Here is a 16747-nt window from a genome sequence, read left to right on the forward strand (position 1 = left end):
GCCACAACTCCAGCCAGGAGGTGTCACACACTGGTGCAGGGTGGTGCTGGGGTTTGTGTCTTTCCTTGAGGGACCACAGAGTCAGGGTGGGAAGGGATGGGGCTGGAGCAGGGGGACCTGACCCAGGGAGAGGGAGGGAGCTGGCAAAGGGGGAGGCCCTGGAATCCATTCCAGGTGGTCCTCAGCAGGCCTGTGAGGGTGTAAAGAAATTACATCCACCCCACTTGCTTTCCATCTTCTTTTCTTCCAGAAAGAGTTTCAGCAGCTGATGTTCAAGGACAAACGATACTGAGGAAGAAGCAGGCCCACTCCTCTGGGGACAGTGTCACATCCTATGCTAAGCCTCCCTGGTACATGAGCTTCCTGGCAACTCAGTCAACAAAGGCGAGGGATCACCCCACATTTCTCTGAGTCAGGAAAGTGGACACAGGCTCGAGGAGATTCAGCACCTGGGTGGCCTCAAGAGCTAGGATGTCAAGGACCAGTTTGTGGCCATCTTAGGAAGGGTCTCTTGGCCTCTGAACAGGCTGCGTGAGTGACTAGGGAGCTCTGAAAACAACCCTGCTGCCTCCCCACTGGAGATTCACACTTGCCACAGCCAGGACCAAGTGAAACGGAGGAAGCTGAGCCACGAGCCAGCCAGGTGAGGGACCTTGACATCACTGCTAGCTGCCTCCAGGCAAGGAAAGGAGGTGTTGAGCCCATGCAACCAATGAGAACAGGTGCCCTCATGCCGGGTCTGTGTGTGTGTCTAAGTGGTGCATGTATTAATATGTGTGCGTACGTGGGTTTCTGAGTGTGTAATGTGTGTGTGCCTGTGCTGTGTGTCAGTTTGTGAGCATGTGGGTAGTGTCTGAACGAGTGAGTGTTTTGTGAGTGTGGGATCTGCGTCTGTGTGTGTTGAGTGTAGTAGAGTGAAGTGAGGGACGTGGAGAACTTTAATCAACCCTCTTTCCACCCCATCACAACCTGGGGTCCCTCTGATCATGTGACCTCCCCACAGCCAGGGCCAGTACAGACCTGGGGGGTGAAGGTCACTCGGGAGGAGGCAGGTGAGATATGGGGAGGTGAGGATGTGTTCTCGGGACGAGGCTGTGACCCCATCAGGGAGGGTGAGGCTAAGGTGACAGGTGTGGGGGAGGATCCAGTCCAAAGACCCCCAGATCTCCCTGGGAGCTTGCACAATGCTGGGGAATCTGGCTCAAGGTGTGGAATTCCCTTTTCTCTTACCCCAACCAGGGTAAGCATCTGGATAGGAGCAGCAGGGACAGACCCACTGTGCCACGCCTGCAAAGAACTTCCCTGGCCCCTCCCTGAACCCTCTGGCGGCACAGTCATCCCAACGTGTTGGCTCAGGGCAGAGGGCAAAGGCCAGTCTCAGCTCCCTTTATAAAGAGCCCAGGCTGGTCACACCCTCAGGGTTGGTGACAGTGACCTGCCTGGCCTGGTCCTGGTGCCTGGTGTGGTGAGGGGTGCCAGTGTGCCCAGAGGAGCCCAGTGTGCACTGAGGCAGGTATGGGGCTGCTGACCGGGGAGACACTGGGGCTCCTGGCCGTGGCCGTGGCCATCTTCCTGCTCCTGGTGGACCTAATGCACCGGCGCCAACGCTGGGCCCCCCGCTACCCCCCAGGCCCCATGCCCCTGCCTGGGCTGGGCAACCTGCTGCAGGTGAACCTCCAGGACACGCTTTGCTGCTTAACTCCGGTGAGGAAGGTGGGGGTTGGCAGCAGAGTACCTGGGGACCCCACCTAGCGGCAGACAGTAGGTCATCGTGAAGCCACAGGCTGGACAAGGAGCTGGTGGAAAGGAAGAGGCAGGTGTGAGAGGCCTCCTGGGGGAGGGCAGCTGGGCAGGGCCTGGGGGACAGTTTGAATTTTTCCATCAAAGGTCAGAGAGGGCAAAGGCCTGGAGGGGGTGGACCTTGGCAGAGGGTTCGGGATGCAGTGGGACAGAGCTTAAGTCATGTAATCCTGAGTCCCTTCTGATGACATCAGGAGGAAATGTCCTGAGATTGGGGGAGAGGAGTCTGGTCATGAGCCCCATTTAATCAGGAAATCGAGGTTGGGAGGAGAGGGGACAGTGACTAGGTTCAAAGCTTTTGCTGCTGTTGGGGCTGGCCCTGGGGGCGCAGTGGTTGAGTTCACACATTCCGCTTCCTCGGCCCGGGGTTCACCGGTTCGGATGCCGGGTACCGCCATGGCACCGCTTGGCATGCTATGCTGTGGTAGGCGTTCCACATATAAAGTAGAGGAAGATGGGCGCGGACATTAGCTCAGGGCCAGGCTTCCTCAGCAAAAAGAGGAGGATTGGCAGCAGTTAGCTCAGGGCTGATCTTCCTCAACAAAAAATAATAAATAAATAAGCAAAGCTTTTGCTGCTATGAGACCTTGGCCACCACTGATCTCTGTGAACGTCACTTTCTTCACCTATGAAACGAGATGCTAGCTTAGCCCACCCGACAATGTTGGTGACCTCTGTAAAGTCGTGGCTAGGTGGTCGGATACTTCGTGATGTCCTTCAGCATACAGGTTGTGATCCCTAGTGTCACAAGGCCAGGTAAATTCCTGGCACCCCATCGCTGCTGGCGGCTCAGGGAAGCCCCAACAGTAGCAGCAGGAGACTGGGTCCCACAACTTAGGGTGGGGCGGGACTTCTCCAACGCCCTTGACCCTGGCCTGCAGCTGCGGCGCCGCTTCGGGGACGTGTTCAGCCTGCAGCTGGCCTGGACGCCCGTGGTCGTGCTCAACGGGCTGGCGGCCATTCGCGAGGCGCTGGTGCACCTCGGCGAGGACACCTCCGACCGCCCACATTTCCCGGTGATGCAGCACCTGGGCTTCGGGCCGCACGCGGAAGGCAAGAGGAGGAGGGGAGGACAGCGGCCAGGCGGGGACAGGGCCCCCAGTGACCCGAGACCCTGCAGGGTCAAGTGGCTACAGGGTGGTGGACCTGCGGTGCAGGGAACAGTCAACGAAATTGTAGGGGCGGCAGGTGCAGGAAGGAGTCTGTGCCAAGCAAGAGTTGGGAGGCAGCTGTGGGCGGGGCCTTAAGCGAGTGGGCGGGTCCGGCCATAGGGAGCAGGAAGGGGACGTCCGGGTGGGCGGGAAGGAGGAGAATGGAGTCAGTGTGGGCGGGGTAGGGGGCGGGCCAAGACTTTCCGTGAAAGGGAAGCGAGTCGCGGTGGGCAGAGGCAAGAGCAGGACCAAGACCTGTCCCCGTGGGGAGAGCTGGCGAGGAATGTGGGAGGGAAGAGGCTGGGAGCTGTCCCCAGCCAGAAGGATATGCAAAGTGGGCGCGATTTGGTGGCAAGGAGAACAAGGTTAGAGGGGGCGGAACAGGGGCCAGGCTGTCTGTGCAGGTGCCACGCCTTCACCAAACCGGCGGGCAGAGAAGGGCGGGGAAGGGGCCCCAGATCTGACATGTAGCAGGGGGGATGGCAGACCAGCCCTTGAGCAAAGCGTGCGCGCAGAGGCCGGGCCGGGGCACAGCTGAGCCACGCCCACGTCCGCCCCGCCCCCAGGGGTGATCTTTGCCCGCTATGGGCACACCTGGCGGGAGCAGCGGCGCTTCTCCGTGTCCACCCTGCGCAACTTCGGCCTGGGCAAGAAGTCCCTGGAGCAGTGGGTGACCCAGGAGGCCTCCTGTCTCTGTGCCGCCTTCGCCAGCCAGGCCGGTGAGTGCTGGGCTGAGGGACAGGAGACAGGGATGGAGTCTGGGGAAGAGGAGATGGAGGCGACCCCCTGACCTGCAGCGTCCCCTCCCAGGACGGCCCTTTAACCCCGACGCCCTCCTGAATAAAGCGGTGAGCAACGTGATCGCCTCCCTGACCTTCGGGCGCCGCTTCGACTACAAAGACCCGCGCTTCCTTAAATTATTGGACCTAACCGAGGACTTACTGAAGGAACAGTCAGGCTTCCTGCCCCAGGTGCGGGGAGTAGAGGGCCAAGGAGCCCTGCAGGCGAGCTCCGTGGAGGGGGGCCTCCGCCCTGCAATGGGCCCCCGTGGAGGAGGATTTGTACAGACGAGTGTTGGGTCAGCGGGCCCAGGAGGGAGCTAAGGAACCTCTACCTCCTTCAGTGGAAGCCTCTGGAACCCCTGAGATGTAGATTTTAGGTTTATCCTCTTGAGTCCTAGGCAAGAGAGAGAGTCGTTGTACGAATTTAAGGAGAAATCAGGTCAATGGTGGTGACACCCTGGGAGCGGCTGGGACTTGACTGTTGGAGGTGAACAGCTGAGCAGGGGGAGGACCCACCACCCAACATCTCTGGCCCACACAGGTGCTGAACGCGATCCCCGTGTTCCTGCACATTCCAGGGCTGGTCGCCAAGGTCTTTCCTGGGCAGAGGGCCTTCATGGCTCAGCTGGATGAGCTGGTTGCTGAGCACAGGATGACCAGGGACCCAGCCCAGCCTCCCCGAGACCTGACTGACGCTTTCCAGGATGAGGTGGAGAAGGTGAGCCACCAGGGACACAGGTGGTGGGTTGAGGGGCCCATGAGGTGAGCCCAGGTAAGACGGGGCCTACTTATCACCAAGTGATAAGGCACCCAGGCTGATGGGTACAGAGTGGGAGGCCACTGAGGGGCTTCCTCCTTCTGTCCCTGAGCCCACCCTCTCTGCATGGCCCAGGCTAAGGGGAACCCTGAGAGCAGCTTCAATGATGACAACCTGCGCCTGGTGGTGGCTGACCTGTTCTTTGCCGGGATGGTGACGACCTCGACCACGCTGGCCTGGGCCCTCCTGCTCATGATCCTGCACCCGGATGTGCAGCGTGAGCCCAGCCTGGGGGCCCGGTGGGATGGGACAGAGAGGAGAGGGACAGGCTGGGGACCCTGAGCTTGGTTTGGCCACCAGGAGCTCTGAGCAGAGGCTGGGCCCTGCTCACAGGTCAGAGTGACCTTCTCCTCCATGTGGGTGCAGCCCCTGCACAGGAGTCAGGAGGAGGGTGGGGTCCAGCCCCCTGGGTTCTGACCACTGTGGGGACACTTGTCTGTCCAGGCCGTGTCCAACAGGAGGTCGATGAGGTGATAGGGCAGGCGCGGCGACCAGAGATGGGGGACCAGGCCCACATGCCCTTCACCATGGCCGTGGTCCACGAGGTTCAGCGCTTTGCGGACATCACCCCACTGGGTGTACCCCACATGACATCCCGTGACATTGAAGTGCAGGGCTTCCTCATTCCCAAGGTAGGCCTGCGGCCCTACTCAGCCCAGCTCAGCCCCATCTGCCCCCTCGTAGCCCCAGGATGGCTATTGCCAGGTGGGGCCAGGACTGGAACCCAAGCCACCTAATTCTCATTTCGACTGGTACTGACTGTCTAGCCTGGCTGGGTGTGGAGATGAAGCAGAGGCAGGGTTGGTGGTGTACACTAGGAGCCCAAGTTCCAGGGTTAGGGTGGGGGTAAGAAACACTAAAATGTACCCAAGTTTGCTGGAGGAGCCCATGCATGCAAGGACGGGTGGCAGTGAGGGCTTCCATGGGAGCTAGGTCACTTTGCCCTGCCATGGGGACAGAGAGGGTACCGTGATCTCCTTGGGTTTTAGTGACTTGAAAGAGTCCAAGTGTGTACCAGCCAGAGAGTGTGGCCTGTGGGTGTTTGGTGGCGGGGCCAGGGAGTCATCCAGCCCTGACCCCACCCATACCAGGCATCTCCTGCCAGGGGACCACGCTCATCACCAACCTGTCATCGGTGCTGAAGGAGGAGACCATCTGGAAGAAGCCCTTCCGCTTCCACCCTGAGCACTTCCTGGACGCCCAGGGCCGCTTCGTCAAGCAGGAGGCCTTCATGTCCTTCTCAGCAGGTGCCTGTGGGGAGCCCGGCTCGCTGCCCCTCCTGGGGAGTCTTGGAGGCGTGGAGCCAGGCCCCCAGGCTCACTGACCCCCATCCCCACCCACAGGTCGCCGCTCGTGCCTCGGGGAGCCCCTGGCCCGCATGGAGCTCTTCCTCTTCTTCACCTGCCTCCTGCAGCGCTTCAGCTTCTCGGTGCCCGCTGGGCAGCCCCGCCCCAGCGACTACGGTGTCTTTGGCTCCATGGTAACCCCATCCCCCTACCAGCTCTGTGCTAAGCCCCGCTAGAGGGTGCACCAAGCCCCCAACCTGCTCCTTCACAGGGGCCCTGATGTCCAATAAACCATTTTGATGGCTCCAACCTGGCTTGAGTCCCACCTGAGCCCCCTGAACAGCCTCTAGCAGCGATGCTGCCTCAGCAGCCTCCCCAGGGACAGATCCTACCCCTCCTTGATCCAGCCTTACCTGGCATTTGACCCCATTTGAGAGATGGCTATACTGAGGCTCATAAGATGACAGCTTACCCCCTAGTCACTCATGCAGACCCAACACTGGCTGCCCTGGCTTGTGACTGAGTCCATGTAGGCCTTGACTCCTGGGTGTCAGGGGGCGGGAGGAGTGTGAATGGGCTTCTGATGGAATCAGCCCATCCCGGGCTGGGGGAGCGCCCTCAGGTTCAGGGATTCACTGCAAGGACTCACGGGAGTCAGAACAGCTGTTATACTCACGGTTATGGTCTTTATAGAGAAAGGATCCAGACGGAATCAGCAGTGGTCAAAGGCAGGTTGGTGGAGTTCAGGAAGGGCGGGCACAAGCTTTCAGCTGTGTCTTTGAGGACTCGTGCAGACAGTGCTCAGTTCTCCCAGCAGTGATGTGTGACACGAGCAGAGAGTTTGCTCACCAGGGAGGCTCCCCCAGGCCTGAGTGTCCAGGGATTTTGTTGGAAGTCAGTCACTTAGACTCGGAGAGCCCCATGGCTGACCTCAGTTACTCAGTCTCCAGCCTCTCTCAAGGTCAAACAATGTGGCCCATGGCCCCCAGCATAAATCCCATTGTTGACATAAACTGTGTGGTGTGTCCCAGGGCCACAGATACAGAGACACTTGACAGGCAGGTCATCCTAAGGGTCAAGGGCCAGGCTTTTTTTTTGACTGTGCAGGGATTAAAATCCCAAACCTACTGAGTAATCTTTTGCTGCACAGGCCACCCCCCTGGTTTTTACTCCTACAGCAAAATGGTCATATTTGTGGGGCCTGCCCGCTGGCCCAGCGGTAAGTTCGCATGTTCTGCTTTGGCGGCCCAGAGTTCATCGGTTTGGATCCCGGGTGCAGACATGGCACCGCTCATCAGGCCATGCTGTGGTAGGCGTCCCACACATAAGGTAGAGGAAGATGGGCACGGATATGAGCTCAGGGCCAGTCTTCCTCAGCAAAAGTGGAGGATTGGCAGCAGATGTTAGCTCAGGTGATCTTCCTCAAAAACAAAAGAAAAATTGTCACATTTGTTTGAGTCTCTACATTTTGTGTTTAGTGGGGGAATACACGCAACGTATAATTTGCCATCTTAATCATTTTTGAATGTAGTTCAATGCTATTAAGTAATGATATTGTTGTGCAAACGTCACCGCCATCCGTCTCCAGAACTCTTCATCCTACAAAACTGAAACTGTCCCCGTTAGACAATAACTCTCCATGTCCCCCCACCATGGCCCCTGGCAACCACCATTCTACTTTCTGTCTCTGTGAATTTGACTCCTCTAGGGACCTCACATGCAAGGAATCATACAGTATTTGTGTGATAATTGACTGACTTCTTTCACTTAGCGTGATATCCTCAAGCTTCAGCCATGTTGTACCATGTGTCAGAATTTCCTTCCCTTTTTAGGCTGAATAATATTCCATTGTACGTATAGACCACATTTGCTTTCCCTTCCTCCGTGGATGGACACTGGGTTGCTTCCACCTTTCAGTTACTGTGAATAACGCTCCTGTTCACATGGGGTACAAATAGCTCTCTGAGACTCTGCTTTCAGTTTGTGGACATATAACCCTGGGCTGTTTCCCACAGCAGCTACTTCCACCAGCAGTACACAAGGGTTCCGAATCTCCACGTCCTCGTCAACACTTGCTTTTTTCTGTTTTGATGATAGTAGCCAGTCTAATGGATGTGAGGTGTTATCTCATGGTGGTTTTGGTTTGCATTTCCAGAAGGATGGGGGACGTTGAGCATCTTTTCATGTGCTTATTGTCCATTTGTATATCTTCTTTGTAGAAATGCCTATTCAAGCCCATTTTACAATCAAGTTGTGCACTTTGCTATTGTTGTTTTTGAGTTTTAGGAATTCTCTATATATTCTAGACATTAATCTCTTATCAGATACAGTCATGTGGTGCATAATAACATTTCAGTCGACAAAAGACCCTATATGTGATGGTGGTCCCATAAGATAAGCACCATAGAGCCTAGGTGTGTAGTAGGCTATACCATCTAGGTTTGTGTAAGTACACTCTATGATGTTTACACAATGACAAAATTGCCTAAAATCATATTTCTCAGAACTTATCCTCGTCATTTAGCGACATGTGACTGTATATGATTTGCAACTATTTTCTCCCATTCTGTAGGTTGATTTTTTACTCTGTTGATAGTATATTTAATGCACAAAATTTTTTAATTTTATGAAGTCCAGTTTGTCTATTTTTTCTTTTATTTCCTGTGCCTTTGGTGTCATATCCAGAAGTCACTGCCAAATCCAATGTTAAGAACCCTTCCTCCTGTGTTTTCTTCCAACAATTTTCTAGTTTTAGCTTTTACATGTAGGCTATTGATCCATTTTGAATTAATTTTTGTATATGGTGCTGGGTGAAGGTCCAGCTTGATTCTTTTGCGTTAAGATATCCAGATTTCCCAGCACTGTTTGCTGAAAAGACTGTCCTTTCCCCCATTGAATGGTCTTGGCACCCGTGTTGCAATCATTGGACTGTACATGCGGGTCTGTCTCCGGGCCTTCTGTTCTCTTCCGTCGGTCTATGTGTCTGTCTTTATGCCGCTACCGCAGTGCATTGATTACTGTAGCTTTGTAGTGAGTTTGAAATCAGGAAGTATGAGTTTTATTCTTCTTTTTCAAGATTGTTCTGGCCATTTAGGGTCCCTTGAGACTCCATATGAATTTCAAGATTGATTTTTCTAATTCTGCAAAAAAGCCATTGGGGTTTTGATAGGGATTGCATTAAATCTGTAGATAGTTCTGAGTAGTGTTGACATCTTTACAAGAATAAGTTTTCCAATCCCTGAACTTAGGATGTCTCCATTTTCTTGTGTCTTCTTTACTTTCTTTCAGGAGTGCTTTGTACTTTTCATGGTACAAGTCTTTCACCTCTTTGAGTAAGTTAATTCCTAGATATTTTATTCTTTTTGATGCTATTATAAATCTAATTGTTTTCTTTTTAAAAAAAAATTTTTATTGAGTTAATGATAGGTTACAATCTTGTGAAATTTCAGTTGTACATTACTGTCTGTCAGTCGTGTTGTAGGTGCAACCCTTCACCCTTTGTGCCCACCCCCCACCCCCCCTTGCCCCTGGTAGCCACTCATCTGTTCTCTTTGTCCACAGGCTTAAATTCCTCATATGAGTGGAGTCATACGGAGATCATCCTTCTCTATCTGGCTTATTTCACTTAACATAATTCCCTCAAGGTCCATCCATGTTGCTGCAAATGGGATGATTCTGTTCTTTTTTACAGCTGAGTAGTATTCCATTGTATATATATACCACATCTTCTTTATCCAATCATCTGTTGATGGGCACTTAGGTTGCTTCCACGTCTTGGCTCTTGTCAATAATGCTGCAATGAACATTGGGGTGCATAGGACTTTTGGGATTGCTGACTTCAAGCTCTCTGGATAGATATACAGTAGTGGAAGAGCTGGATCATATGGTAGTTCTATTTTTAATTTTTTGAGGAATCTCCATACTGTTTTCCATAGTGGCTGCACCAGTTTGCATTCCCACCAGCAGTGTATGAGGGTTCCTTTTTCTCCACAACCTCTCCAATGTTTGTTACTATTTGTTTTAGTTATTTTTGTCATTCTAATGGGTGTAAGGTGATATCTTAGTGCAGTTTTGATTTGCATTTCCCTGATGATCAGCAATGATGAACATCTTTTCATGTGCCTATTGGCCATCTGTATATCTTCTTTGGAGAAATGTCTGTTCATGTCTCCTGCCCACTTTTTGATTAGGTTGTTTAATTTTTTGTTGTTGAGTTGTGTGAGTTCTTTATATCTTATGGATATTAAGCCTTTGTCAGATGTATTGCTTGCAAATACTTTTTCCCAGTTAGCGGGTTGTTGTTTTGTTTCAATCCTGTTTTCCCTTGCCTTGAAGAAGCTCTTTAGTCTGATGAACTCCCACTTTTTTATTCTTTCTATTGTTTCCCTTGTATGAGAAGACAAATGTCCGAAAAGATCCTTTTAATACTGATGTCAAAGAGTGTACTGCCAACATTTTCTTCTAGAAGCCTTATGGTTTCAGGTCTCAGCTTTAGGTCTTTGATCCATTTTGAGTTTATTTTTGTGAATGGTGAAAAAGAATGGTCAACTTTCATTCTTTTACATGTGGCTGTCCAGTTTTCCCAGCACCATTTGTTGAAAAGACTTTCTTTTCTCCATTGTATGCCCTCAGCTCCTTTGTCGAAGATTAGCTGTCCATAGATGTGTGGTTTTATTTCCCGGCTTTCAATTCTGTTCCATTGATCTCCAAACCTGTTTTTGTACCAGTGCCATGCTGTTTTGATTACCGTAGCTTTGTAGTATGTTTGAAGTCAGGGATTGTGATGCCTCCAGCTTTGTTCTTTTTTCTCAGGATTGCTTTAGCAATTCGGGGTCTTTTGTTGCCCCATATGAATTTTAGGATTCTTTGTTCTATTTCTGTAAAGAATGTCATTGGGATTCTGATTGGGATGGTGTTGAATCTGTAGATTGCTTTAGGTAGAATGGACGTTTTAACTATGTTTATTCTTCCAATCCATGTGCATGGAATGTCTTTCCATCTCTTTATGTCATCATCCATTTCTTTCAGAAAAGCCTTCTAATTTTCATTGTGTAGGTCTTTCACTTCCTTAGTTAAATTCACCCCGAGGTATTTTATTCTTTTTGTTGCGATTGTGAATGGTACTGTGTTCTTGAGTTCATTTTCTGTTAGTTCGTTATTAGAGTATAGAAATGCTACTGACTTATGTAAATTGATTTTATACCCTGCAACTTTGCTGTAGTTGTGGATTACTTCTAAAAGTTTTCCAATGGATTCTTTGGGGTTTTCTAGATATAAGATCATGTCATCTGCAAACAGTGAGAGTTTCACTTCTTCCCCCCCCCCCCCATTTGGATTCCTTTTATTCCTTTTTCTGGCCTGATTGTTCTGGCCAGGACCTCCAGTACTATGTTAAATAAGAGTGGTGATAGAGGGCATCCTTGTCTCGTTCCTGTTCTCAGGGGGATTGCGCTCAGTTTTGCCCATTGAGTATGATGTTGGCTGTGGGTTTGTCATATATGGCCTTTATTATGTTGAGGTAGTTCCCTTCTATCCCCATTTTGTTCAGAGTTTTTTATCATAAATGGCTGTTGGATCTTGTCAATGCTTTCTCTGCATCTATTGAGATGATCATGTGGTTTTTATTCCTCAGTTTGTTGATGTGGTGTATCACGTTGATTGATTTGCGGAGGTTGAACCATCCCGGTGTCCCTGGTATGAATCCCACTTGATCATGATGTATGATCCTTGTGATGAATTGCTGAATTCTGGTTGCCAAAATTTTGTTGAGAATTTTTGCACCTATGTTCATCAGCGATATTGGCTGGTAGTTCTCCTTTTTCGTGCTGTCCTTCTCAGGCTTTGGTATCAGCATGATGTTGGCCTCGTAGAATGTGTTACGAAGTGTTCCATCCTCCCTAATTTTTTGGAATAGCTTGAAAAGGATAGGTATTAAATCTTCTCTGAAATTTTGGTAGAATTCCCCAGGAAAGCCATTTGGTCCTGGGGTTTTATTCTTTGGGATGCTTTTGATGGCTGTTTCAATCTCTTTTCTTGTCATTGGTCTGTTCAAATTGTCTGCTTCTTCTTGAGTGAGCTTTGGGAGATTGTAGGAGTCCAAGAATTTATCCATTTCCTCTAGGTTATCCATTTTGCTGGCATATAGTTTTTCGTAGTATTCTCTTATAATCCGTTGTGTTTCTGTGGAGTCTGTTGTTATTTCTCCGCTTTCATTTCTGATTTTGTTTATTTGAGCTTTCTCCCTTTTTTTCTTTGTAAGTCTGGCTAGGGGTTTGTCAGTTTTATTTATCTTCTCAAAGAACCAGCTCTTTGTTTCATCGATCCTTTCTACTGCCGTTTTTGTTTCAATAGTATTTATTTCTGCTCTGATTTTTATTATTTCTCTCCTTCTGCTGACTTTGGGCTTTGTTTGTTCTTCTTCCTCTAATTCAGTTAGGTGTAGTTTCAGATTGCTGATTTGGGATTTTTCTTGTTTGTTAAGATGTGCCTGAATTGCGATGAATTTTCCTCTTAATACAGCTTTTGCTGCATCCCTTAGAAGTTGGTATGGCATGTTATCATTTTCATTTGTCTCTAGGTATTTTTTGATTTCTTCTTTAATTTCTTCAATGATCCATTGCTTGTTCAATAGCATATTGTTTAGTCTCCACATCTGTGTGCCTTTCTCAGCTTTTATCTTGTAATTAATTTCTAGCTTTATAGCATTATGATCAGAGAAGATGCTTGTTATTATTTCAATTTTTTTAAATTTGTGGAGGCTTGCCTTGTTTCCCAACTTATGGTCTATCCTTAGAATGTTCCATGTGCACTTGAGAAGAACGTGTATTCTGCTGTTTTTGGATGGAGTGTTCTATATATGTCTATTAAGTCCAACTGTTTTAGCTTTTCATTTAGCTCCACTGTTTCTTTGTTGATTTTCTGTCTGGATGATCTGTCCATTGATGTGAGTGGGGTGTTGAGGTCCCTTACTATTATTGTGTTATTTTTGATATCTTCTTTTAGGTTTGTTAATAGTTGCTTTATGAACTTTGGTGCTCCTGTGTTGGGTGCATACATATTTATAAGTTTTATTTCTTTTTGATGAAATGTCCCTTTGATCATTATGTAACGTCCCTCTATGTCTCTCTTTACCTGACTTATCTTGAAATCTGTTTTGGCTGATATAAGTATTGTGACAACTGCTTTCTTTTGTTTGCTATTAGCTTGGAGTATTGTCTTCCACCCTTTCGCTCTAAGCCTATGTTTGTCCCTGGAGCCGAGGTGTGTTTCCTGGAGGCAACAAATTGTTGGATCTTGTTCTTTAATCCATTTTGCCACTCTGTGTCTTTTTATTGGAGAGTTAAATCCGTTTACATTGAGGGTGAGTATTGATGCATGAGGGCTTAATGCTGTCATTCTGTTGCTCATTTTCCGGTTTCCCTGTGTTTCCTTTGTTTCTCAGCCTGCGTGTTTTAGCCTACGCATTGACTTATGCAATTTCTTATGCTGGGTTTCTTAGATTTTTCCTTATTTATGTTTTGTGTCTCTGTTTTGTGTTTTAGTTTAGTGGCTACCCTGAAGTTTGTATTCAGAATCTCGTGTATAACATAGTCCATTTTCTGGTGGTTTCTTACTTCCTTAGCCTAGACTTGTTTCAGTCCCTTTCCTCTTTCCCGCCTAAATTATTATTTTCACCTCTTACTCCAACTTGTGTTGTGAGTTTGTGGTTAGAGTGATAAGATTGTCCTTGCTTTGGTGATTTCCTTCCCTTTATCCTAATGCTATAGTTGAATATTTGCTATCCTATTCAGATTCTATCTATTTGTCTCCCTACTCTGTGTTTTGTGACCGCTTTCTCCCTTTTTTTCTTTTTTCATGTATGAGAGCCTTCTTGAGGATTTCTTGTAGTGGAGGTCTTGTGACTACAAAGTCCCTTAGCCTTTGTTTGTCTGGAAAAGATTTAATTTCTCCCTCATATCTGAAGGATATTTTTGCTGCATAGAGTATTCTTGGCTGAAGATTTTTATCCTTTAAAGTTTTGAATATGTCACTCCAATCTCTCCTAGCTTGTAAGGTTTCCGTAGAGAAATCCGCTGAAAATCTGATGGGGGTTCCTTTGTAGGTTATTTTCTTCTGCCTTGCTGCCCTGAGTATTCTTTCTTTATCATTCATTTTTGCCATTGTTACTACTATATGCCTTGTAGTAGGTCTTTTTACATTGACAAATCAGGAGATCTGAAAGCTTCCTCCACACATATTTCTCTCTCAATCCCTAGATTTGGGAAGTTCTCTTCTATTATTTCATTGAGTGCACTTTCTCCTCCATTTTCCTTTTCCACACCCTCAGGAATTCCGATGATTCTTAAGTTGCATCTTCTCATTGAGTCAGCTATTTCTCTGAGATTTTCTTCAGTTTTTAAAATTCTTAGCTCTCTTTCTTCCTCTGTCTGGAGCCATTCAGCCTGTCTATCTTCGATTATGGTAATTTGCTCCTCTGTGGTATCTACACAGGCATTCAGGGAATCTGTATTCTGTTTTACCTGATCCATTGTATTTTTCATCTCTAGTATTTCTAATTGATTCTTCTTTATAATTTCAAGCTCTTTTGTGAAGTAACTCCAGAACTTGTTGACTTGTTTCTCTATATTTCCCTTTACCTCATTGAATATTTTGAGGATGGCTATTTTGAACTCATCTTCACTTAGTTTACCTATTTCCAAGTCCTCAGGACCTACTTCTGTATTTTTATTGTTTTCCTTTTGGACTGTAGCTTTTATAAATTGCTGGCTGGTGGAGGAGCAGAGTTTGCACATGATGCTATTATTCTGCTGCAGTTACAGCCTGTCACCACTAGATGGAGGTTGAGAGCCTTGCGTTCTGAGCCCTCCGCCTTCAGCCAAGAGGGCTGCGTGCAGCATGGCTTTGGGGAGGAGGGGCACTTTCTCTTGTAAGGTGACCTGGATTGGGGTCATCTCTCCCTCTCTGGTCTCCAGGGGCCCTGGCTTGCTGGGGCTCCCCCACGTGAAAGCTTTCCCCCATTAGAGGGTTTCCACTGCACCAGCGGTGGGTGTCCTGGACGATCCCCGGACGTGAGGCCCCTCCCCTGCTCCTTCTCGCACCCCAGGCAGCAATCCCTGTCTCTAGGGGTGGGAGAGAAGTTCTCTCCTACCCCGTTCCAGCTCCTCCAAGGGCAGCTTCAGCCTCTCTGCCCTCCCTCGTTGGGCTGCTGTGGGTCTCTGACAATTTCTGTTATTAGGATTTTATTTTTTTTTGGTTGGAAAGTAGTTGCTTTTTTCGGTCATAACTTGGAGGGGAGAAAGTCCTGGGTGAGCTCATGCCACCATGTTGCTGACGTCAACTCCGGGCTCTCTCTTATAAAGGCAGCAATCCCATTCAGAAGCACGCCACCCTCATGATCTAGTCAGCTTCAAATGCCCCACTCACAAATACTTTCATGCTCGGGTTTAGGTTTCCACATATGAATTTAGGGGACAAAAACATTCCATTTATAGCAGCTATGGTTAATTACAGTGAAAGGATACAGATTAAATCAGCAAAAGTAAAAGGCACATAGAACAGGCAGACAGAGACACAGGAGAGCCTGGCACAGGTTTCCATTTGTCCTCTCCCAGGGGACTCATACGGACAGTGCTTAATACCCCAGCAATAAAGTGTGAACGTACAGAGAACATTGTCAGTCAGAGAAACACAACTGAGCCTCAGCGTCCAGTGATTTTACTGAGGTTGGTGTCGCAGGCGTGGAGCACCTCTGTGGCTTACAGGAGTTACAAAGTTTCCAGCCCCTCCAGAGGCCAGACAGATACAGGGAGATGAAGGGTCCCCATCACATGTCACACTGTTAGCATGAATGATCTGGCATGGCCTGAGGCTCCAGGAAAACAGAGACATGGTGATCTGGCAGAATATTCCCAGGGTCATCTCCCTGGGGCTGGTGAGGGGCCAGTCACTGCTTTACAGTGTGCAGGATTTGAACCCTCCAAATGTGCTGACTTTACCCATTAGTACAAGGAAGTCACCTGGCCTGGATGCCCTCATCCCAGCCCCTACACTACCCACCCCAAGAAGGGCCAGGAGCTCGGCCAGAGCTCTCAAGTCTGCTGTCCCACTTCATCTATGACACCCCAATAGGTTGGGAACTCAGGGATGGCTGGGAAGAGATGTGCCAGGTTAACACCCAGGCTCAGTCCTCCAGGTGCCAGCACCCTCCCTGGGAAGCCTGATGGCAGTCCAGGAGTGAGCACCTCCCTGAGCCTCTTAGTTACCCCAAGATCAGAAGGGCTCCCATTCCCAGGCCCTCAAGGATGATAATAGGTATCTTCCAAGTAGTAGCTGGCTCGCAGACAGGCTAGGGTCACAGGAGGACACTAGTCTGGGCTCCAACCCATAACACGACCCTTTGAGTGGCCCGTGAAGGCTGGGCTCTCAGGAGGCTTGGCCAGGGGCAGAGAATGAGCCCTTTGGGCCACAGGCACGCCCTAGGGACATGGGTCAGCCTTGGACCCATGTGAGAGTCAGATGGCCAGAGCAGATGGAGGCTACATGGGGACCATGGAAGAGGACACCCTGGCTCTCGTCTTTGCTCTCCCAGGGCACTCTGTGACTCTGGGCCACTCGCACCCTGCCATGGGCCTTGTTTCCCTTTCAGCCCAGGAGATGGTTTTTACCAAATTGCGTCTGAGTCGTGCTTTCCTGTTCCAACTCTGGAACCATGACCTTCTTAGCATGGAGCCCGGCTGGAGCACAGGGACTGCCATCCTCTCCACCAGTCCCCACCCCCACAGTTGACTGGCTCTGGACTGAGCACACCGATAGTGCCCAAGATTTCTAATGACTGTCCACTTACCTGAGTCAGGCAGACCCCCTGGTGCCTTTAGGTAACAGCTTGGGGACCACAGGTGCTCAGGGCCAAAG

General features: G+C 49.4%; 1 protein-coding gene across 7 annotated transcripts; it reads left to right on the plus strand.

Moving 5' to 3' along the window:
- Positions 1 to 1392: 1392 nt before the first annotated feature.
- On the plus strand, positions 1393 to 7400 carry LOC106845102 (cytochrome P450 2D14-like). Of its 7 annotated transcripts, none has more exons than XR_011502565.1 (9): positions 1394 to 1704; positions 2682 to 2853; positions 3518 to 3670; positions 3762 to 3922; positions 4275 to 4451; positions 4626 to 4767; positions 4995 to 5182; positions 5642 to 5797; positions 5894 to 6161. XR_011502565.1 is itself a non-coding variant. In XM_014862970.3 (9 exons), exons 1-9 carry the CDS (start codon positions 1516 to 1518, stop codon positions 6070 to 6072), a joined length of 1503 nt encoding a protein of 500 aa, XP_014718456.3. In that variant the 5' UTR covers positions 1395 to 1515; the 3' UTR covers positions 6073 to 7400. The 7 variants fall into 7 exon arrangements, 6 of the variants coding, with proteins under 6 accessions (XP_070362890.1, XP_014718456.3, XP_070362889.1 ...); XM_014862970.3 differs by having other exon boundaries at positions 1395 to 1704; positions 5656 to 5797; positions 5894 to 7400; XM_070506788.1 differs by having other exon boundaries at positions 1395 to 1704; positions 3762 to 3799; positions 5656 to 5797; positions 5894 to 6163.
- Positions 7401 to 16747: the final 9347 nt, after the last annotated feature.

This window comes from Equus asinus, chromosome 4 (genome assembly GCF_041296235.1).
Source record: "Equus asinus isolate D_3611 breed Donkey chromosome 4, EquAss-T2T_v2, whole genome shotgun sequence".
Taxonomy (NCBI): domain Eukaryota; kingdom Metazoa; phylum Chordata; class Mammalia; order Perissodactyla; family Equidae; genus Equus; species Equus asinus.

Excerpts from the sequence above, each read along its gene's own strand:
- LOC106845102 (XM_014862970.3), top strand. The coding sequence starts at position 1,516 with ATGGGGCTGCTGACCGGGGAGACACTGGGGCTCCTGGCCGTGGCCGTG. Across the intron at positions 4,768-4,994 it reads CCTGCACCCGGATGTGCAGC|GCCGTGTCCAACAGGAGGTC; the intron begins GTGAGCCCAGCC and ends TTGTCTGTCCAG. Across the intron at positions 5,183-5,655 it reads AGGGCTTCCTCATTCCCAAG|GGGACCACGCTCATCACCAA; the intron begins GTAGGCCTGCGG and ends ATCTCCTGCCAG.